General features: G+C 49.7%; 1 protein-coding gene across 1 annotated transcript; it reads left to right on the forward strand.

Moving 5' to 3' along the window:
• Positions 1–32: 32 nt before the first annotated feature.
• On the forward strand, positions 33–6,121 carry LOC133360667 (protein-glutamine gamma-glutamyltransferase K-like). The gene is made up of 6 exons (XM_061579462.1): positions 33–167; positions 2,526–2,643; positions 3,685–3,868; positions 4,350–4,504; positions 5,019–5,155; positions 5,752–6,121. The coding sequence occupies exons 4-6, from the start codon at positions 4,448–4,450 to the stop codon at positions 5,885–5,887; spliced, it is 330 nt and encodes a 109-aa protein (XP_061435446.1). The 5' UTR covers positions 33–167; positions 2,526–2,643; positions 3,685–3,868; positions 4,350–4,447; the 3' UTR covers positions 5,888–6,121.
• The last annotated feature ends 17,735 nt before the right edge of the window (positions 6,122–23,856 follow it).

Genomic DNA, 23,856 nt, shown 5'->3' on the forward strand with positions numbered 1-23,856 from the left:
CCCTGCGACTTGAGACTCGGAGCCTCCTCGCCACGTGTCGAGAGTTCAATGTCGCAGTGAAATTCACTCACGAGGCGACTGTCTCTGGTCTTGGTGTGCTCCTTTGACTGTCGGTGTTTTGCCGTCTTGCCCAAGATTGGATATGATGTTGACAAATCTACAGGAAGGTATGTGCTGCAGTTTGTTTTTGCACTACATATTTATTTGTGACTTGATGACATTTTCTCAATCCTTACTCAAGTATCCTTTCATCTTCTTGGTTCTTTCGGTAAAGTCACGTAGAAGGGAGATAATAAAATAATAAAACATAATCAAATAATACAATTCTCACAGTGAGAATGTGTGATAAATAAAACATAATAAAATAATACAATTCTCACAGTGAGAATTGTATTATTTTATTATCTCCCTTCTACGTGACTTTACCGAAAGAACCAAGAAGATGAATCCCTGCAGTCACGAAAGCTTCAAATCGAAATTCAAGTATCCTTTGTTACATTTTGTTGTTGATGCAACCGGCGTGTGTGAAAGAGGACGTCAAGCTCATGAGATCCCTCTGGGATAAATACGCGCACGCGTGTAGGTAGATGTAGCAGACACGAATACTTGACGATAATTCCAGATGTATGAAGTATTTTATTCAATGTTTTGTCACAAATCAAACATCGAGCATAAGCAACAAATATAACACTCCTGAGACGGGCACCTCCCTTACTGACCTCACCTCGTCCTCACCCCTCGCCTCATCCTCCTCACCCCTCTGCTCGTTTTCTTCACTCCTCACTTCGTCCTCCTCACCCCTCACCTCATCCTCCTATCCTGTAAGTAGCAGACACGTACAATCTGTTTTTTTTCATATAAAAATGTCATTTTGTGTCTCTGCCTGTCTGTGAGTGTTGACGCGCTTGCGAGGGATTTGGCTCTCAAACGGTGGGGTTCTCGTAAACAATAATTAGCCAGGTACCACGCCGGAAGCCCCGTGCTTGGCATAGGCGATTCCCTTTTCACGCCCGTCACCTTAAAATTAGTTCAGTTAGCGTCATTTGCCGATTTTTCTTTATTTTAAGAGAAAGTTTCGCGATTATTTATTGATTTCGCTTCGCCGCGCGCGGGCTGACAACGCAGCCAGCTGCACTTGCGCACAACGCGCACGAGGTGACCCCCCAGCAGCAATCCGCACGCGCCGTCGCCAAAGGTCAGGCGCACACTTTTGTATTATGTGCATTTATACAAGACGTAAGTCGCACACATTAGTACTATAAGCATGAGTGTACACTTGGCACTGATCACATGGGTTGCCCCTAGCAACGCGCACACGATCGGCACGAATTTTAATTTGCCTTAAACATGCAGCAAAAACACACGGAACACGTAAATTATTCACAGTGCGATGTCCTCTTCACCCCACACCACCCCAATGATACCCCAATGCGCCCTGAAACTACTATAGAGCCCCTACATATTATTCTTCTAGCGCTTACATGCCATTATTGTAGCGCGGCCGGAGGGAGCGGCCCAGCCCCCAGCCTGCCAAGGTCACACCTCCGCGGACTGGGAAATCTAGGCGAGGCCGGGGCTCTGCACGGGACTAGGCCTCACTACGGCACTCTATCTGCTTACTACTTTGTGCTATAGATTCGATATATACTGCTATACAGTCAGCATGTACTACTGTAGTGCTAGCAGGTAACCACCACAGTAACTATACACTGCTGTAATCATAGCAGGTACCACCACAGTCAGTATACACAGCTGTAATCATAGCAGGTACCACTACAGTCACTATGCACTGCTGTAATAATAGCAGGTACCACCACTGTCGCTTGCCCAGCTGTAATCATAGCAGGTTACACCACAGTATGCACTGCTGTAGTTAAAGCAGCTACCACCACTGTATGCACTGCTGTAATCATACCAGCTACCACCACAGTCAGTATCACTGCTGTAATCATAGCAGGTACCTTGTGGATTGACAGATGCACAGATGAATATGATAGCTGATGAATGAATGAGTTTACAGGTGGACAGCAAATGAATGAACAAGATTCTTTATCGCCATTGAAAAAAAACTAACATTGTAATCAATCACCCTATACGCCTGCTAAACCAACGTATCCTACAACAGCATCCGAGTGTGTTTCATACATTACCTGGGTGTTTGTTTCTTATGTATGATCGGTATGCGTTCTACGCACGATCCATATGTGATATCAAACAACATATTTGCCGGCTTTCCGAATGATCTGCACGTGGTTCACGCATGATCTCTATGTTTCACACGTGTTCTGTGTGGGTGGCCGGGACCATCCTCGGCCGCCTTTGTCACTCGAGTTGCGATGTGTTCATTGCACCAGATTCTCATTTAAAGCCGACCTCTTGAGATCCAGGACCGGTTCAGATTATCGCCACTGGTGATGGTGGCCGTAAGCGGGAATCGGGTCATTGGATTCATCATAGTGCAGCTTTATAAACCCACACACTCACAGACAGGACTGCAATTCATCCACCTCGCGCATCTGTGCCAGGAACTTCCAATCGTGGAGCGACGCACGAATTAAGAGGCGCGAATGAAGAGACCCGACTTCCCATCGGGACATGATGGCTGGCAGGCGGTTGAAGCTATCCCGCAGGAAGCGAGCGCAGGTAACGCTCACCTGAGCGTCGCGAGGCATGCCCCGGAGGTGGTATCACGTGGGACGATGCATGTGCGTCCACGTCATAGCCCTTTCACGAATCCGTTGCTGTATGGGGACCTCCTCACCGCCACGACCTAGTGGATCGTTGACCATACTTCATGCTGGTCGGTGCGGGTTGGTTGCAGGCGTGGAAAGCGGGGCACTATGCAAGGGTTCATGTTGCTGTACTGCCCGTTTGCTGACCACGTGGCCCTTGCGAGGTTCATTCAGCGAGTGCGCAATCGCCGAGCCATGCGACAGCGCCCCCGGTTTGCCACGTGCAGCTCTCGTAGACGATGACAACAAACACGCACCCTGCTCTACGAAGCCTGACAGTGGTCATGATGATGGCGGTGGTCGTGGTTCGTGTGGTACCTCCCCATCAGATTTTTTTATTTTACCCGGTAAAGCTCAATGAGCTATATAGGTGTTTCTCAGAAGCTACCTGGCAATCACAAATGATAGCTCAACGAAGTGGCTTATCACGTGGATATGTATTGCAGCCTCGATATCACAGCCAAATACAAACCCTCTGCGGGTAACCATGAGCCCGGGCAGCAGGGGATGAAGTGGGCAGATGGTCAGGGGCCAAGGAGCAAGGGGAGGATGGAGAAGGGCAGCGGGGAGTGGGTCAGTGGCGCGGAATGTTCGAGTGATGCAAATGTTGACTGATCTTTATTGAATACAACTAAAACAATTTACAAGTGTGCAATCATCGATATGATGTTGATTATAATGTTTAACGATAATTATATTGAGATTAGGATATGCAGGATATAGTGATGATAATGCTAATGTCTTTACGCATGGTGATGGTAGGGAACTATCAATCTGGTGATGGCTGGGGAAGTTGAAGATGGTGATGATAGTGCTCCTGCTAAGTAGTGGTACTTTAGATGATGATTACGATGCTGCGACTATTGCTGTAGCTGCTGAAATAATAATGATGCTGCATCTGCTGCTGACAATGATGATGCCCCTCTCCACCCACCTTCGTCCACCCCCACAGGTTCCGAGGAGGAGCGCCGCGTGGTGGTGTAAGCACTCAGCCTGCTGAAGCGCGGGAGTGCAGAGAGGCGACCCCACGAGGTGGAGACAGGAGGGACAGGGTCCTCCTGGGGGGACAAAGCGAGCGGCGTCCTGGCGGGGTCGAGAGGGCAGGAGACGCAGCGGATATTGGCAGGGTTCTGGATGTACGCTCCATTGTAAACTTCGATGAGCACCTGATTGTATCCCCCGACGGGGACCCTATTGGGGCCCCAATGGGCAGGGACCCGGGTGGGGACCCACTACCCCCCGAGGTGACAGTGCCAGTTCTTGAGGAGACTGCGCTGGGCTGGGAATTATCGGCCGAGGTGCGCGTGGCGAAAACAAGCACGTGACACCGCGTGAGCGTGCGGGCCACGAGGCCACTTACACGGGCGCCAACCTGGGCGGGTTTGAAGAGGAGGAGGCCCATCCTGGAGCTGGGACCGCACGATGGTGAGACGGAAGGAGGGAGATGGGGAGGGAGAGAATGAGGGCAATTATATGAGTATTATAGTTAAGTGCACATGTGTGCATGCGTGTTTATGTACCGTCCCGGCCTTCATAGATGCTTGCTAACTGCACTTGCCCCAACAGTTTGTTTGAAGGCTCTTACGAGGGAATGTTTGTCTTTGTTGTCCGGCACAGAGCGGCGCGTGCTGGTGCGCGTGCCCGCGAGCGAGTACCTGCACCTGGCCGTGGACCACTTCGCACTCGTGCTGGTGGCGTGTGCGCGCGTGCTCGACATGGTCGCCGAGATCGCGCGCGTGCACGTGACCCGTGTGCGCTCCCCACGCTTGCACGTGAGTGGCACATTACAACAGCATCAACAATAACAACAGCAGCAACAACTATACGTCTCAAAATTTATTTTGGGTATCATAAATCCTCCTCCACCCGACACAGTGGTGCGATGGTAGGTGGTGGTGTGTTTATGATGGCATGATGATGGTATAATGTTAGATGATGCTGTGATGTTAGATGTATTTTGAACTTATTTCGCAATGTACGTAGACACCAGTGCTTAACGGAGGTGTTTATGCGATGGCATGATGGTTTAATGATGGTGTGATGATGATGGCATGATAATGGTGTGGTGGTAATTGATGGTGTGATGATGAAAATGCGATGTTAAATTAAAGTGTGATCATGATGATGGTGGTAATGTGATGTTCGAAGCTGTGTTTGTGTGATGGTGTGATAATAGTGCGATGTTCGATGATAGTGTCAGATGATGATAGTGGTTTCATGCTAGAAGCTGTGCTTGTGATTGCCTGATAATGGTGCAGTGGTAGATGGTATGATATCCCCCCACAGGTGATGGAGGGGACCCACGTGGGTCGCGATCTCATCTCCGAGCTCTGCTTCACGAACCCCGTGGCACACGCCCTGCACCGCGTGCGCGTCCGCGTGGAGGGAGCCGGCGTGCACGCGCCGGGCAACATACTCGTCGGGTATGGTGCCGTCGTCACAAGTTCACGATCATAACAAGATCAAATATATAATAGACGATGTTTCGGGCAACTGCCCTTGTTCATAGCACACGTGTTATCGATTGAACCAAACACATTTGCTATGAAGACAGATCATCACCCGAAACGTCCGTTATTATATAATTTTCCTTTTAAGACCAGGATGTTATTGACGATTGAGAGTTTTAATTTTTGCGTGCATATGCACCACTGCTAACGCAATCTCACAATACTGTCCATGTGTTTAGTGACCATTATACCTGATGCTCACGCTGCTGCTGATGACACGTGCCCGTATGTGTCTTTCGCTTCACAATAGTGTAGCTGTGAGCGTGATTTGTTATGCACCCGCGATCCAGTTCTGGGCCTCCCCTAGGTCGATTCAGCCTTAAATAACTATCTTTGGCAGTGTGTGCAAGCTTCAGCACTGGGGGTACAATAGGCGGTCAGACGTGCTGCTGCCCACACCACCCGCTCGTGTGCCTATCCCGGCCTTAACAGGTGCTCGCAGTACTTGCCCCAACAGTTTGCCGTAGGCTATACAGGGGACCTTTGTCTTTGTGTCTGTCTCGGCGCAGCGACGTGGAGGGGCACGGCCGCGTGCGCGTGCCCGTGGTTCCCAAGCGCCCCGGGGAGCTCACGCTGATCGCGAGCCTCGACTGCACGGAGCTGCTGCAGGTGCACGGGGGAGCCACCTTCCAGTGTGAGCCCTGAGACTTCAGCATCACCACCATCATCAACATCATGAGTCAACCACCATCATCAGCATCAAGAGTGGTACCACCATGATCGTGATCGAGTGAACTATCATGAGCGTGTTCATCATCATAGTCGCACTCATTACACACAAAGTGCTTGCCACAAATATACCACAAATTCCTTGCTGATCTCGTCAAGGAGCATAAACCATCACGAGACCTCCGGTCATCCTTGCAGTGGCTTTTGGATAGCCATCAAACAAAGACGGTCACTGCATCGCACACTTTCAGATCCGCTTGTGTGGCCGTCTGGAGCACTCTTTCTTCCGATATTAGGAAGCCCCTGAAGCTATTCACTGTTAAATGTTTAGTTTGTTGTCCTTCCCCGCACCTCCGACTAGCGCGGTTGGCTACGCACGGTGCGAAAGAAGTTCAACGTACATGTCAATCACCACGGTCGTGTTCATCATCATAAGATGATCATTATCAGAATCATCAAATCGAATGGGGACCAAAAATCGTGACGGGATGTGGGTGGTGGAGAATAATCATTACAGAGCCGATGTCATGGACAGACTTCAGGCGCGATCGACAAGAACGCTACCGCCGTAACGTCACTGGACTGCGGGTACTCGTGAAGAAGGGGAATGACGTCGTTGATGTCGCCTGTAGAAGTTGAACTCATTCAGAGACAGTTTTCGTGATTAACAATCCCAGATCTTCGTGGCCAGTGGCGTTTACTTAGCCACGCGCATCGCCATCGCTTGCTTCCTTCTTCCAGTTCCCGCATTTGTTGGAGACGACACTGCACCTCCGATGTCTTTCGATGGTAACAGTCTGGCTCAAGGTCTTCTTATTTTTCCTATTTCATATAGATTTATATAGCGGCTTATTCCAAAGTGCTTTACAACAATTATAACATAAGACGATGGGTTATTAAAGGGGCTGGTGTAGTTATGGTGATCGGACATGTGTGAGTGGTTAAGGAGGGGTAGCTATAGGGGTGGATACAGGGGTTGGGGTAGTGATAGGGGTTGGGGTAGTGATAGGGGTAGAGATAGGGGTAATGATAGGGGGTGGGGTAATGATAGGGGTAGTGATAGGGTTTGGGGTAATGATAGGGGTAGTGATAGGGGTTGGTGTAGTGATAGGGGGGTGGGGGCTGGAAGTAGCAGCAGGATGGACTCGGACAGGGGTCGTCATCCAACATAACAAGAATATTTTTTTTTATTCGGAAAACAACCCCCTCCCTCAATATTTCAAGAGCTGCAATGCACGTCAATATGAGAGGGTGGGTCCTAAATAAATAAACAATGTTACAAAGCTGTCCCTAAAGAGGCACATGCGGCTCCAGAGCCGCAGGTTGCCAAGCCCTGGTGTCGGGAGAAGAGATGGGTTGTAGGGGAGGAGCGGAAGCAGGTCAGTGAGGATGATTGCTTCATGATCGCCCAACTTCTGGGTGCCACTCCAATGCCCGGCATGGTAAATTGCCCTCGTTCTCCACCCGTGTCCCGCCCATCTCAACCTCCTCCTCCTGATCCTTCCCACAACACTTTCCTGCCACGTGCTATTCCCAACCTTCAAGTTGCTTACCCTATTCTCCTCCATTCTACGCACATGTCCCATCCACCACAGCATCAATGCCCCTTCACAGTTACCACTTGTAATAGAGATGACTGCACATTATATATCGCTAAGCATTAAAGCGACAAGAATTGAAGCTGTAAACAATTAATGTAATTATTTTCTCTAACGCTGGCCACACCCATTACGATAAATCACGAACAACTCCAAGCAGCAGAAACAACATTATGTTCCACGCAATTATAATCGATTATCTTCATTATAGGCGAGCAGTGGCAGAGCGGTTTGTGTGCTGCGCTACTAAACGTGCCGAGCTAAGCAGGCGGTTGCGGTGACAAAAACTCCCGTGTAGCCTTTAACAGATTGTTGGTACAAGTCCTGTTAGTGTGCACCTTTGAACGCCCACACAGCACGAGGGGTGGTGTGGCCAACAACCACGCTCGGCCGCCTTTGTCTCCCCAGTGCTGGTATTTCCACATCACAACGGGTATTCCTTTAAGGCTGAGATAACCTGAGCGCAGTGCCATTGCTGTTCCAGTAATTTACCTCCGTTCAGTTTGTCGCACCTTCTCCATGCGCTAATGCCCCCTCGCCGCTCAATTGCTGTGCACGAAGAGTCCGTACTAGAGAGGGGCGAGAGACCAAGTGCGGGCACCTTTGGAGATTTTTTTGTTGTTGCTGTTGAAGGCGAACAATATGGCAATCTCTTCCTCTTGACGAGCTCGACACAATGCGCTAATCAAAGTTTCAAAGTTTAGTTTCTTCTGCGCATTCGTCCTCGCTGTGCTTGTACGACATGACAACAGAATAATCCGCGCCAGGTGGGTTGTGGCATTTGTGCGCGGTGGGATGGAGTCGCAATTATACGTATTTTTTTACTTATGATTTTTACTTCCGTTTATTCGGCACCCCGAGGTCCCGCCATAAGGTTCATTTGACCGCATTAACAAGTCGCTTGCATAAAAATTGCACTTGTGAGCAGCACATCACGATGAGCCCCACACTGCTGGTGTGGCAGAGACCCCATGCTCGCAGGGACAGGGGGCAGGGTATATTGCTTGCCCCCTCAGATATTAGTCTTCATGGGCGCCCATGGCTACCTGGCATGGACCCCTCTATTGGTTATTTGCCACGTGCTCGATGAGAGCGGTGAAATCTCGTCTCACTGAGACGCCGCGTGGCTGGTCGACCGGACGTGGTAACAAGAGTCTAACCGTGCCGCCACTCCCCACCAACTCCCGGCCGCCGCTTGAACCACACTCAGCGCATTCAACAAACTCCAAGTGGCACTCTTTATAAAAAAGACTGGTGGCTGTGAAAAAGACTGCTGCAACCAATCACAGTTGGTTTTGAGGGATCACGTTGGGGGGGGGGGGGGGGGGGGATGGCTGTTGCTGGGTGATGGGAGGAGACAAGGGGCGCTATGTGACTGTCCGTGTACGAGGGTCAGGATCGCCACCTCTGACGTACACAACCTGGGAAGATCATGGGAAGAGGAATCTCTCAAAACCCGAAGAGGGGAGAACCACATGGAAAAGCATTGTCTTGAGCAATGCGACCTCAATAAAACTAGGACAGGAGGACAGGTGGACATTTGAATTTGCACAAGGGGACCAACGGGTTGGAGTCATGTTCTTCGTATGGCTGACATTGATGCAGAGCAAAAACTATATTGCATTGAGGTGGTTGAGCCAGATAATTACGTCAGGAGTAGAGGGGTGGTGCATCGCTGTGATGATGCCTTCTTTGAATTTGTGAATCGGACATTGAATTGTCATGCTCCATAGTCTGTTCAGGCTTTGAGTTAGGGATAGGGCTACAGATTCGCTCCAGAAATATTTTTCAGAGCGTCAGTGTTTGGCACTACATGTAGGGCAGTTCAACATATTAGGCAAACATCACAATTTCAGCATCATCCTAATTTTATATATTTATATGGGATATCATTATGAAGGTAATTATTGCTTTATAAATTAATTCGATCTAAATCTCTTGGTTGAAATACTTTGTCCAAGGTGAAGTAACTGTTCGATTATGGGAATGAGTATCCACGTTTGCCTGAGATCGTGGAACCGCTCTCCAGCGCCGCCGCTCACATCAGGGGACGTAGGAACGATGATGGTTCCTGGTTCCACTGTGGCCAAATAGTTTATTCATGGACATCTCCTCCTCCTCGCCGTCCTAAATTGCAACCACCATCACCACCTCCACAACCTTGTGCTTGTCGCCCCCTACTCAAGCTGTGCAAACCCCTTGGAGGGCTGGCATTTCCCAAGGAACACACAACTCTGCCTCACATGTGGTTTCTAGAAGCTACGCAACAGCCACACTGTGGACTTAGCCCTTAGCGTGGGAAATGTGTGTGTCCTAGACACTCAAAAGCATTGAGACGAGGCGATAATACTAAATATAAACCTTTATTATTAAAACGCAACGCCTGTAAGGAAGAAGGGGAGGTGCTGGTGGGGGTGGGTGGTGATAATCTATATGTAACGGGCGTATGTGACGCAGGAGAAGTTGATGGAGGCAACACGTATTTATTACAATAAAATTTTATACAGCAGAGTAACAACTCTAACACTCGAAGAGGTTTCGGCCTCTTCACCCGGTCTATTAGAGGAAGTGTTCCCCAGCTAACGCTCCCCGTTAACTCCTTACTCCCTCTATCCCAGACCCTTCCTCAATGTAGGCTAGTTAACCTGGCCCAGCTTCGGCGCAGGTTCCAACCCTCAATCACATGAGTCCGGCCCTTACAAGGACATCAGACCTCGCTGCTCTGAGGTCGCCCACTGGCTTGCCCTGCTCGGCCCTTACAAGAACAGCGAGTCAGGGTAGTTCCAGGTCTAGCTAGCTGGCCTTCAGTCTTCACTGGCTCTTCATCTTGATCTGTACCCAACGACTGCCTCGAGCTCTCTCGCTCTCCGTCTTATATACCAACATGCCCTCGAGGGGTGGGGCTGTGTGGGATTCCAGCCTCCCCCCCCCCCACACAGCCCCCCAGGGTGGTAACCGTTTGCGGACGTGGATGTAGACACCCCAGTGTAACTGCCCGTTTCTCCCCGTTACGTAACACCTCTACATATATATTAAAGGGAAATTTGTGAATACGTGTGTCTGTTCGAAATGTTTAGCATACTTCCCAACATGCAAAACTTGAAATTTGGCATGTGGGTAGCTTCCCAACTCTACACAATGCAAAAAAAATTAGATTTTTGTATTTTTTTTTGCGGGGGCGGTGGGCGAAATAATGGATATATTTTGCACGGCAAGTCAGCGGTGACGTCACATTTGTGCTGTCACCCACACGGGTTACACAGTGTGCCTGCTGACGTCACGCATCCCCGCCCCCCAACCCTCCGCGTAGGCCGTGTATTAATCCAAGACAAGAATCCAAGTGTCGGGCGAAGCTTGTACTGGTAGGAAACTCCTGGTTACACCAGCCCACAAGGGATTATTGTGTCCGTCCGTCGTGCATCAAAAAATTGGAGGGGTGGGGCTGGGTGGGGAGGGGCTGGTCACCCCGTGGTGCCCTTATAAAACTCAACGTTTAACCTACTCACGCCGGCTTGTGCCCGCCCTCAGTTGGCCATATTTGCGGAATACACCACGCCGCCATTGACCCTGGCCATTGACCGAGCAACCCAACGTTCCTACCAGCTCCACAGGAATGTGTTTATTAAACCGCGACGCCCTGTAAGGAAGAAGGGGAGGTGCTGGTGGGGGTGGGTTGTGATAATATCACCCTGGAAATCTAAAAATATTTTTGTTTGTGTGCTGAAAACTAATATTTCAAAATTTACTTGGTCAGTATTAATATATTTATTATTGTGTCTAAGTTCTTGTCTGCGTGTGAGTCCATGTGTGTGTGTCTCAGTCGATGTGTGTGCGAGTCGATGTGTGTGTGCATGAGTTGATATGTCTGTGTCAGTCGATGTGTGTGTTAAATCTCGATTTGAAGTTTTCGTGACTGCAGGGATCCATACTCTTCGGTTCTTTCGGTAAAGTCACGTAGGTATAAAATAAAAGAAATTAAATCATGACATTTCGTGCGCAACACAAGCGTCCGTCATCAGGTGGGACAACTACAGCAACGAACAATTGCTGAAGTGGGCAAAAGGGCTGCTGTGACAAGAGGCTATATAGGTAAGAGAGTGGGGAGGAGCCAGGGAGGAGAGATAGAGAGGGGGGTGTGGGGTAGGGATAGTGGCACTTCACTTCCCCTAAAAGTCCTCAATGTTGGGGTGGAGCCGGTGGTGATTCAGGCGGGAACGGTGTTAGCCCATGCGACGTTGACGGGGAGAGATTCCCTCAGGGCCACCGGGGGAGGCCGTGATAGGCGGAGTGGTGCAGACAGGGGGAGAGGATGAAGCATGGATAGAAAAGCTGTGTGGGGAAAACCCTAAGTTGTCCATGGAGCAGCGGGCTGAGTTGCGATCCCTCCTACGGGAATATTTGGAGGTGTTCAGTAAGAGGAAGTTTGATATTGGGCGCACTTCCCTTCTGCAACACCATATTAACACGGGAACGGCTGCTCCTATTCGACAGAATCTGTATAGGTTAAGCCCGGGGGAAAAGGAAAGCGTGCAACTGGTGGTGGAGGAAATGCTGGCGGCAGATATTATTTCCCCCTCGACCAGCCCTTGGGCCGCTCCCGTGGTGTTGGTAAAAAAGGCTGATGGCATGGTGCGGTTCTGCGTAGACTTCCGCAAGTTGAATAAAGTGTCAGTCGCAGATGCGTACCCACTCCCCGAATGGACGACTCGTTGGATGCGCTATCGGGGGCCAGATTTTTTTCCACCTTAGACCTTTTGTTGGGATTTTGACAACTTCCCCTGGATGAGTCATCCAAACCAAAAACGGCATTTAGAACACCTCAAGGATTGTACCATTTCAACTGCCTTCCCATGGGCTTACACTTAGCCCCGGCCACGTTCCAGAGGTTGATGGAACTAGTCCTAGTGGGGTTGCAATGGGACTCACGCAGGGGCGGTTTCTTCATTAGGGCGATTGGGCGACGCACCACCAATGTCATTGAACCAGAGTCACGCTAGCCGTCACTGTCAGCCTCTCGATATAGTCCAATCAGCGTCATGTCACGTTCTGTGGAGTACCGCCTCTTTTGGGGCGATTTCACTCCGGCTGAGAATCGCCCCGAGTGGCCCCATAGACTTACATTTAAAGATGTTTTTTTTCGAACGGGGGCGCTCCCATGCATTCTCTATGGCTTCCGGGAGGGCGAGCCCTAACGTGCTTACGTCATCATACGTGCTTACGTCATCATACGTAAGCACGTTTCATCCAATAATATAATTTATCGCTACCTAGTGGAATCTTTAATAAAATAAACTTGAGTGGTTTGTTTTAATAGTGAGTATAGAAACAAACAAGATGTATTGTAAGAGTCACTTTATTTTTCATTAATATTAAAGAAGTGAAGTTGCCTTTACATGCTTAAGCTGTTAATTTATCCATGGCATGGGTGGACCTTATCCTTATCAATCATCCAGACATTTGCCCCCCCTGAGAGATTTTGCAGGAGCCGCCACTGGACTCACGTCTCATTTACCTTGACGATATTATTGTGTTTGGCCGCACTTTCGAGGAACATTTGCAACGGTTGCATTCCGTGTTGTTGAGGATACGGTCGGCATACCTTAAGTTGAAACCTGCGAAATGCCACCTGTTGCAAACCCCTGTGCGATATATGGGTCACATCGTGGGCGATTCCGGAATAGCAACGGATCCCGACAAGACGGCGTGTGTGCGCGATTGGCTAACTCCTCAGTCGGTGGGGGAGGTGCACAGTTTTGTCTGTTTCGCGTCCTATTTCCGAAGGTTCATTCCGCAGTTCGCGACGATCGCTAAGCCTCTACATGTTTTAACGGCTAAAGGCCAGAAGTTTAGATGGGGAGAGGAGGAGGCCGCTTTTGTTACACTGCGCAAAAGCCATGCCGACGCGCCTCCCCTGGAGTAGCCAAATTTTTCCCTATCGTTTACCTTAGATACAGATGCCAGTGACACGGGTCTTGGGGCTGTCCTGTCCCAAGTTAAGAACAGCGTTGAAAGGGTGGTAGTGTACAGGAGTTGTGTCCTGTCATCCGCGGAACGACGTTACTGCGTGACCAGGAGGGAACTCTTGGCCATGGTGCACTTTGTGCAACAGTACAGGCCTAACCTGTACGGTAGGGAATTCGTGGTCCACACGGACCACGCGGCCCTTCAATACTCCTTGCGTGTGGATCAACCTTCGGGCCAACTGTCACGTTGGTTGGAGATATTTCAGGAATTTTCATTTCAGGTGATTTAATGAAAAGGGTTGCGGCATAGTAATGCGGACGCATAATCCCGAATGCCGACGGGGGAGGGCTGTGCTTGTTCAACGGGCGCAGGACAATGTAAGCCACGGGGCGCGAAGCCATCCGGGGTAGTGGCGTCGGTGGAGAGCGCAGCACCCATTGGTAACGTTGCGCCTATAGATGGAACGCTGGGCCTCACGCTTGCCGAATGTGGTTGGTTGCAAATGGATGACGCGTCCTTGTTGCGACTCCGGGGGCGTGCGGAGCGGGAAAGAACGAACCCTTGCTCGGCGAAGTCCTCAAAGATTGTGCTGAGGGACGGGTTTCTTATGAGATGGGATGAGGGGTTTCAACGCTACGGCCTGGTGGTTCTTACGGTTTTACGGGGTGCGTTGACTCGAGAGGTACACGAAACCAAATTATTACATCTCGGCGTTCGAAAAACGTTACTGACGGGAGCCAATGGTAGGGAAGGACGAGTTAATAAGCATTCCTTAGATGGGAACCAATTGGATTAAGGCATAGGGTGTGGTCTGGCCCGGCGAGGATAAATAGCAGTGTGAGTGAAGGTTCAGGGCACTGCTTGGTGTGGGGGAACTGCATCGTCGTGATCTGGGTCCGGGCCGTCTTCATCGTCCGCGAGTTGTCTTACAAGAAGAAGTTATACTGGTAGGAACGAAGTGAACCAGCCTACAATAGATTATATCGTCCGTCCGTCCATGTAGCAACATCGCCCCCTACTGCAAAGACTTGGCATGACCCTACAAAAACCTTTAGGCTCAGTGATGCTTTCCTGGCTAAACAAGTGTAACATTCCCTTATAATTCCTTCAGATAGCTTTTAATTAAAACATTTAAATTAATGAGGCTTTCCTGGCTAAACAAGTGTAACATTCCCTTATAATTCCCTGAGATAGCTTTTAATTAAAACTTTTAAATTGAAATTTAACTCAGCGGCCTAAAGCCTACAGCGAGGCCTAAAGCCTCGAACAATGCCTCAAACTCTCCCTTCGTATCGTACCCCCGCGTGTGTGCAAGGGAGTTAATGTTTAACAATGTTACATTCCCTGATGCTTTTAAATAGAAACATTTAAATTTAAAGTTTTTACATAAATAATAAAAACATTTAAATTTAAAATTAACTCACGGCGGCCTAAAGCCTACAGCTAGGCCTAAAGCCTAGAACTAGGCCTCAAACTCTCCCTTCGTATCGTACCCCCGCGTGTGTGAAAGGGAGTTAATGTTTAACAATGTTACATTCCCTGATGTTTTTAAATAGAAACATTTACATTTAAAGCTTTTACATAAATAATTAAAACATTTAAATAAAAAATTAACTCACAGCGGCCTAAAGCCTACAGCTAGGCCTAAAGCCTAGAACTAGGCCTCAAACTCTCCTTTCGTATCGTCCGATTAGGTGTAGCAACATCGCCCCCTACTGCAAACACTTGGCAGGACCCTAGAAAAACCTTTAGACTCAGTGGGGCTTTCCTGGCTAAACAAGTGTAGTAATACATTACGTTTATATTCTTTGGTTATTTGTTGCTACCAGCCCACCCCGCAGGGTCCTGTTGTTATCCCAGAATCGTGTCGTGTGAAACACCCGTGTGTATATAGTCACTCGTAGTTGCACATTGAGTTATTGGTGGATATTTATTTGATAATAAACAAACAGAAGAGACGACACCGTCTCTGTGAGCTATATTACATATGTCAGTCGATGTGTGTACGTCGATGTATATGTGTGTGTGTGTGAGTCAATGAGTCCATATGTGTGTGAGTCGATGTGTGTGTGTGTGTACGTCTATGTGTGTGTGAGTGTGTATGTGGGGAGCGGTAGTGTAGCAGTTAGCGCGCTGCGCTATGAACCTGACGACCCAGGTTCGATTCCCGCTCACGGCCAACACCAGTGACGATTATCTGAACCAGTCCTGGGCCTACCCTAGGTCGACTCAGCCTCAAATGAGTACCTGGTGCGGTGCATAAACATCGCCACTGGGGAGACAAAGGCGGTCGGGCTTGGTGCTGGTCACCCACCCCCTCGTGTGCCGTTCCGGCCTTTATAAGTGCTTGCTAACAGCACTTGCCCCTCCAGTCTGTTCAGGCTATACGGGGATCTTTGTGTGTAACTCCATGTGTGTATCTGAAGTCGATGTCTGTGTGTGTGAGTCCATATGTGTATGTGTGTGTAGGGCAGTGTGTGCGTGGGTCCATGTGTGTGTGTTAGTCCACGTGTGTGTGTATAAATTTCGATTTAAAGCTTTCGTGACTGCAGGGATCCATCTTCTTGGTTCTTTCGGTAAAGTCACGTAGAAGGGAAGTAATAAAATAATAAAAATAAAACATAATAAAATAAAATAATTCTCACGACGTTTTGGCTACAACGCAAGCAGCCGTCTTCAGGTGAAGAATGAGACACTACCAAGCTAGGAGCTTATATATACGCTGCGTTGGAGGTGCAAGAGCGCCTTAACAAAAATAATGTGCATATGAAGAGGAATTTAGCATATTCATGGGAAATGCGTAGGAAGTGGGTGGGGGGGGGGTTTCATAGTCATTATGCCCATGCATTATGCAGGATCAACAGCACCAAGGGGGGGTGCAGTAGCATTAACAAAGGAAAAGAATGTTAATAGTATGTAGCTGCAGTTACGAAACAACAACGTAGAAAACTAAAGTATAAACTACATAAAAAACTAAAGTATAAACTGCATAGCACCATCAGTATACTTACTATACTCTACAATAAGCTGAGTTACTAACAGCAAGTAATACATTACAATTCTACGTCGTAAAAATTATATAATATGCTTCCATCTAAACTTTATTCTCTTACATCACACGAGCATACACCGTACTATATACTGCCATAGATAAACCCAACATTAAATTATATACTGTATTGCTATAAACCACCCTATACCTTATACATTTTAATATAACACTATGTATTATTCTACTCACCCTAATGTGTATCATACTGCTATATGTTTACTATACAATTACGATACTATATATTACTTTGTACATTGTATTAAGCATATAAATGTTATACTATTTGTTATTATACGCTGTACCATTGACCGTCGTGTCAATGGGTGAGTCGTGGGGGGGAAACTTGCAGCGGAGCAAAGAATCCATTCCCTGCGGAGAATACAATGCCAGTGAGTGGAACACGGTCTGAAAGTCACCGTAAACGTGAACACAATCAGTTAAGATCCGAAATGGTTTATTACGTCCTTCCAATGATTGCTAAGCCAGAATCCATCTTCTCGGTTAAAATTGTCTCTGTGTTTGTATATGTGGATCGCCTCATGAACGAATCTTTAATGATAGCCAGATGGCTTGCAGAGAACCTCTGTCTTGGAGAAGTCAATGTCATGTGAGCCCACTGAGTTGTAACAGTGATCTGCCACGGCTGAGGTGTTTGTCCTACCGTGTTTCAAGTCTGCTTTATGTTCACGGATGCGGTTCGAGACATGTCGTTTGGTTTCCCCAATGTAACTGCTACCACAGAGGCAACTTAGTTTGTAGACGCCAGGGTACTGTATGTCTGGAACCACATCTTTTACAGACGGGACCAGATCACGGATTTTATGTACTGTGTTGAATCGGACCTGGATCTTGTGTTTAATCAGGATTTTGGAGATCTTTTTTGTGACCCCAGCAATGTAGGGTAAGGTGATGGTCTTGAAAGGCTCCTCAACAGGATCCTTCTTGATGGTTGGAGTGATGGCTTTGCGGATTGTGTAGTCGGAGTAACCATTAGCCTTAAGAGCTTGGCGTACGTGTTTGAGTTCACTGGCAATGTGTTCCTGGTCGGAGATGCATTGGGCTCTATGATATAGAGTCTTGATGAGGGAATTCTTCTGGGATGGATGGTGGTGGGAATCCGGTTTTAAGTAAGCATCCGTATTGGTGGCTTTCCTGTAGACAGAGTGGCTCATTGAACCAGCAGGTCTCCTTTTGATTAGGACATCCAAAAAGGGTAGCTTGCCATCTTTTTCGACTTCCATGGTGAATCTGATGGCTGGGTGTATGGAATTGATGTGGTCGAGAAATTGGTCGAGAGTAAGCCTGCCATGTGGCCAGATGACAAAAGTGTCGTCTACGTACCTCTTCCATAAGGTCGGGCGTAGAGTGGCAGTCTGGATGGCGTCAGTCTCAAATTTCTCCATTAAGATGTTGGCTACAACCGGAGATAGGGGGGAGCCCATTGGGGTGCCCTCAGTTTGCTTGTAGAAATTTCCAGTGGAAAAACCACCTCTGCGGTACTAAACTCTACTGACCTGGTATCGACAACTAAGGGGATTGCCCTGTCCCCAGACGACCTGCTTGTCAGTTTTGATCTGGTTTCCTTATTCACCAAGGTTCCTGTACCTGACACCATCGCAATCATTGAAGACTTGGTTCATCAAGGACTGAATGCTGGGGTACCCCCCCTGGTGAGACACTGCTTAACCAATACATACTTCACCTGGAATGGAAATTTCTACAAGCAAACTGAGGGCACCCCAATGGGCTCCCCCCTATCTCCGGTTGTAGCCAACATCTTAATGGAGAAATTTGAGACTGACGCCATCCAGACTGCCACTCTACGCCCGACCTTATGGAAGAGGTACGTAGACGACACTTTTGTCATCTGGCCACATGGCAGGCTTACTCTCGACCAATTTCTCGACCACATCAATTCCATACACCCAGCCATCAGATTCACCATGGAAGTCGAAAAAGATGGCAAGCTACCCTTTTTGGATGTCCTAATCAAAAGGAGACCTGCTGGTTCAATGAGCCACTCTGTCTACAGGAAAGCCACCAATACGGATGCTTACTTAAAACCGGATTCCCACCACCATCCATCCCAGAAGAATTCCCTCATCAAGACTCTATATCATAGAGCCCAATGCATCTCCGACCAGGAACACATTGCCAGTGAACTCAAACACGTACGCCAAGCTCTTAAGGCTAATGGTTACTCCGACTACACAATCCGCAAAGCCATCACTCCAACCATCAAGAAGGATCCTGTTGAGGAGCCTTTCAAGACCATCACCTTACCCTACATTGCTGGGGTCACAAAAAAGATCTCCAAAATCCTGATTAAACACAAGATCCAGGTCCGATTCAACACAGTACATAAAATCCGTGATCTGGTACCGTCTGTAAAAGATGTGGTTCCAGACATACAGTACCCTGGCGTCTACAAACTAAGTTGCCTCTGTGGTAGCAGTTACATTGGGGAAACCAAACGACATGTCTCGGACCGCATCCGTGAACATAAAGCAGACTTGAAACACGGTAGGACAAACACCTCAGCCGTGGCAGATCACTGTTACAACTCAGTGGGCTCACATGACATTGACTTCTCCAAGACAGAGGTTCTCTGCAAGCCATCTGGCTATCATGAGAGATTCGTTCATGAGGCGATCCACATATACAAACACAGAGACAATTTTAACCGAGAAGATGGATTCTGGCTTAGCAATCATTGGAAGGACGTAATAAACCATTTCGGATCTTAACTGATTGTGTTCACGTTTACGGTGACTTTCAGACCGCGTTCCACTCACTGGCATTGTATTCTCCGCAGGGAATGGATTCTTTGCTCCGCTGCAAGTTTCCCCCCCACGACTCACCCATTGACACGACGGTCAATGGTACAGCGTATAATAACAAATAGTATAACATTTATATGCTTAATACAATTGTAATAAAAGGACTCAGACACTTCTTTCTGTCTTCGTGTCCTTTATTGGGTTCTTGTCTTCTCCCACACGGCACTCTGTTATAACTCTGTATTTGTAGCCCCCGGCTGTTGACTGCTATTATAGCTTCCCTTCTCTCCCCGCAGACTCTCTGCTTCATCTACTGTAACCTCTGTTCTCTCCCTGCAGACTCGCTGCTACCCCTATGCAGACTCCTGCTGCTACCCCTATATGCAGACCCTCTGGCTGCTACCGTATGCAGACCCGCTGCTGACTCTGTATGCAGCCCCGCTGCTGACTCTCTGTGCAGCCCCGCTGCTGACTGCAGCCTCCTCGCTGCTTCGGGTCGGTCACCGCTGGCCAACGGTGCCGATCCTCGCTCCCCCGTGTTCGTGGCGATCTCGCCACCCTCCGCTTCGCCCTTCGTGGCCTCTCTCTGTTCCTGGTTCCCCGTCACTCCCCGTCCTCTTCCGGTTCCCCTCCTTCTATAGCCTAACCCCTCACCCCCCCACGTGACCTAACTCCTCCCCTCCTGACGTCACCTCCGGAGGGCCGTTTACGCCCGCATTACATCACCCTCCCCCATAAAGAAAATCCAGCCGACCTCGGCTGAATTGCAACCTGACAAGAAATGCGGGTGTAAAGGGCCAACACGTAAAAAGACACGAAGCATGCAACAACAATATAACCAGAACACAACACAATACAATTTTAACGAAACGTGAGGGATTTCGAGCGAGTACGGGTAGCCGGGCCGTCCCGAACGGTCGGCAGCCCACCCGCCGAGCGGGAACGTGGAAGGGTTTTAGGGGCGACGGGAACAAGTTCGTCCGTCGCCATTGGAGGCCCGCCACTGTTCCGGTCGCGTCCAGAGACATCCCGTACTCGCGTCCGCGGAGGGATAGGAAGAGCTGCAGGTCCCGTGGGTTCTGCGGCTCCGGTCGGCATCCCACGAGCGGAACGTCCTCCTCCCTGCGCTGTCACGGCCGGCTTGTCTGTGAAGGGTACGACAGGCGCTCTCGCAAGGTCAGCAGACACAGGCAAGGGCGAGTCGGCAGCAACAGACCCCGGCAAGGCAACTTCGGGAGATGACGCATCCGGCCGCGGGGCAATGTATGGCTTCAACCGGGATGTATGCACGAACCAGCGCCGCGAACCAACCTGAACACGCGCCGACTGTGGGTTGGGAACCTCAATGAGGCGGACCGGACCTTGCCACGGTTTGTGTAATTTAGGAGAGGTACCTGGCCGCACCTGTGGGCAATGAAGCCAGGCCAGGTCCCCCTTCTTCCAGGGGCACTCCCCCTTCGAACGTCGGGCACACCGCTCATTCCTGGACTGAGCTTTGGCTGTAGCCATGCGGGCTCTTTCCCTCGCCTCAGTGACACGGCGAACGTTGTCCTGAATATACTCAGGAAGAGGCTTAACAGGTCCCCTCGCACCGGTTCCCAACTGCTCATTAATCGCGCGGCACATTCTCACGGCCGTACATAAGGAAGAACGGCGAGTATCCAGTAGCCGCGTGCGGCGTCATGCGATACGCCGAAAGCACCCCAGGGATATGCAAATCCCAATCAGATTGATTTTCCCCGACTGTATGGCACAGCATGGCGGACAGAGTCCGATTCAACCGTTCCACCATCCCATCCGTTTGTGGGTGGTAGGGGGACGTCCGTATCTTTTTAGTTCCAAGAGCCGCACACACCTCCCCCAACAATTTGGACGAAAAGTTACGCCCTTGATCTGTAAGGAGCCTCTCCGGCGCCCCCTTGTCCATTACATACCCAAATAGAAAGGCGTCAGTGATAGACGCCGCTGACTGGTCAGGCAAAGGCCAGGCCATCGGCCAGCGAGAGAGGTACTCCACCCCCACCAGTAAATACTTATTTCCCTTAGCGGATGGCGGAAAGGGTCCCAAGATATCTAACGCCACTAGCTCATTAACCCGAGATACTTGAATCGATTGTATCGGCGGAACATATGGATGTTTAGGCGGTTTACGGCGGGCACAATCGGGACACGCGCGAACGTGACCGACGACATCCGTCGTCATGCCGTGCCAATAATAGTCTCGTTGCAGCGTCAATAGGGTTTTCTGCACCCCCAGATGTAAAAGTGTGTCACAGTGCAACGATCTAATCAACTCGTACCGCAATGACGCAGGCACAACGAGACGCCAGTGTTCCTGTATCCCTTCTCTCCACATCAGTAACCCATCTCGGAGAGCAGTTTCCGAAATACCACCCGCACCGAGTTCCTTACCCGCCTTCTCCGTTCGTTTTCGTAACGACACCAAAGAATCGTCCAACATTTGCTCCCGAATCCACACAGACCTCGGAAGACGCAAAATCCCGTCCGCCGGTCCCCCGTCAACCGGTCCCGGTGTAAGCGGAGTTTCGAGAACATCCACCGCCAGCGCGACAGGCTGAGGGGGGAGCTGAGTCGGTCCACACCTATGCGTCCCCGACGCACACGCACAAGGGGATTGTTGTGGCAACCTGGACAGTGCGTCCGCGTTAGCGTGACGCACACCCTTCCGATGGTGAATTTGGAAGGAAAACTCTTGCAACGTGTCCAGCCATCTCGCCAATTGTCCGGATGGCTGGTCCATCTTAAGAGCGTATTGCAAGGCCGCATGGTCCGTGCGGACAATAAACGACCGACCGTACAGATACGGTCGAAATTGGCGGAGAAAAAACACGATAGCCAAAAGTTCTCTGCGAGTGACGCAGTAACGGGTTTCCGCGGGAGACAAAACTCGACTCCCATACGCCACCACACGCTCAACACCACCTTTTGACTGGGACAACACCGCCCCAATACCAGTGTCACTCGCATCAGTATCCAGAATGAAGGGATGTTCAAAATCCGGATAATCCAACGTCGGTGCAGTAGCCAGTAAATCGCGCAGGCTCCGAAACGCCGCCTCCTCCGGCGGTCCCCACACAAATTTATGCCCCTTCCCAGTAAGGAGATGCAAAGGCCTGGCGATAGTAGCGAAATTCGGAATGAACCTCCGATAATATGAGGCGAACCCCAAAAACCGACGCACATCACCCACCGTGGCCGGGGTTGCCCAATCCCGGACACACGCAGTTTTCTCTGGGTCCGTGGCCACCCCGTCCGCACTAACAATGTGTCCCAAGTACCGAACGGAGCGTTGCAGTAGATGACATTTCTTAGGCTTGAATTTCAAATTAGCAGAACGCATTCTGGCAAATACAGCCTCCAACCGCAGTAAATGCTCATCAAATGTGCGGCTGAAGACAATAATATCATCTAAATAAATGAGACATGTCTCCCACTGCAACCCCGTCAATACCAACTCCATCAATCTCTGAAAAGTGGCAGGGGCTGCATTCAACCCCATCGGCAGACAATTAAATTGGAATAACCCCTGCGGCGTACGGAAAGCTGTTTTTTCCCGCGAAGGCTCGTCAAGGGGGAGCTGCCAGAAGCCCGAAGAGAGATCAAGCGTTGAAAAAAACTTAGCCCCTGACAAGGCGTCGAGAGAATCGTCCATACGCGGCAGGGGATACGCATCTGCCACCGACACTTTATTCAACTTCCGAAAATCCACACAAAATCGCAATTTACCATCCTTTTTTTTAACCAACACAACAGGCGCGCCCCACGGGCTATTAGACGGAGATATAATATCCGCCTTCAACATGTCTTCCACTGCCCCTCGAACATGCTCACGCTCAGCCGGACTCATCCGACGCGAGTTCAAGCGGATAGGGGCAGCGTCCCCCGTGTCGATATGATGAGAGAGCAGCGAGGTGCGTCCCAAGTCCAAATCGTCCGAGCTAAACACATCGGAATAGCTCGATAATAATTTATGAATTGCACAACGCTGCTCGGCGGAAAGGGCCGAATTTTCCCCACATAATTCGGCGATCCAACGATCATCCACCCTTCCATCGTGTGAAACACCACCCACCAGCCCCCCGTCCGGCAGGTCACTCTGAGCCGTAAACGCCGTAGTGGCGTGTGCCACAACGGTACCAGCCGGCACACACACACTTTCAGTACTCGCATTTAACACCTGCAAAAACGGGCGCTGATCTGGACGGACAATAGTTTGCGCCCCCACCAGTGCCAGTCCGCCCGTAACAGCGGCGGACGGCGACAGCAAAATCCCAAACGCACCCTGCCGACCCGGAACCGGCTTCCGGTATCGTAAGGGAATGAGCATCTGAGAGCCAGGTGGAATATCAACCGAAACTTCCGATAACGCCTGCACCTGGGCAACCGGAGCCGGTCGCCCCCAGGCGGACTGTAAGAACGCCAATTTCCGGCCCCCTGGTAGTTCAATACAATTTTCATTGATTCTAATTAGAATGGGCATCTTAGCCAAAAAATCCATACCCAACAGGCAAGGAACCGCCAGGGACCTTG

The sequence above is a fragment of the Lethenteron reissneri genome, chromosome 8, assembly GCF_015708825.2.
Source record: "Lethenteron reissneri isolate LAM-NWPU_2019-01 chromosome 8, ASM1570882v1, whole genome shotgun sequence".
NCBI classification, from domain to species: Eukaryota; Metazoa; Chordata; class Hyperoartia; order Petromyzontiformes; family Petromyzontidae; genus Lethenteron; species Lethenteron reissneri.

What these genes read in the sequence shown, in the direction of transcription:
- LOC133360667 (XM_061579462.1), top strand. Translation starts at nt 4,448, where the DNA reads ATGGTCGCCGAGATCGCGCGCGTGCACGTGACCCGTGTGCGCTCCCCA. An exon ending in TGCGCTCCCCACGCTTGCAC is followed by an intron (nt 4,505 to 5,018) that starts GTGAGTGGCACA and finishes ATCCCCCCACAG; the next exon opens with GTGATGGAGGGGACCCACGT. An exon ending in CCGGGCAACATACTCGTCGG is followed by an intron (nt 5,156 to 5,751) that starts GTATGGTGCCGT and finishes GTCTCGGCGCAG; the next exon opens with CGACGTGGAGGGGCACGGCC.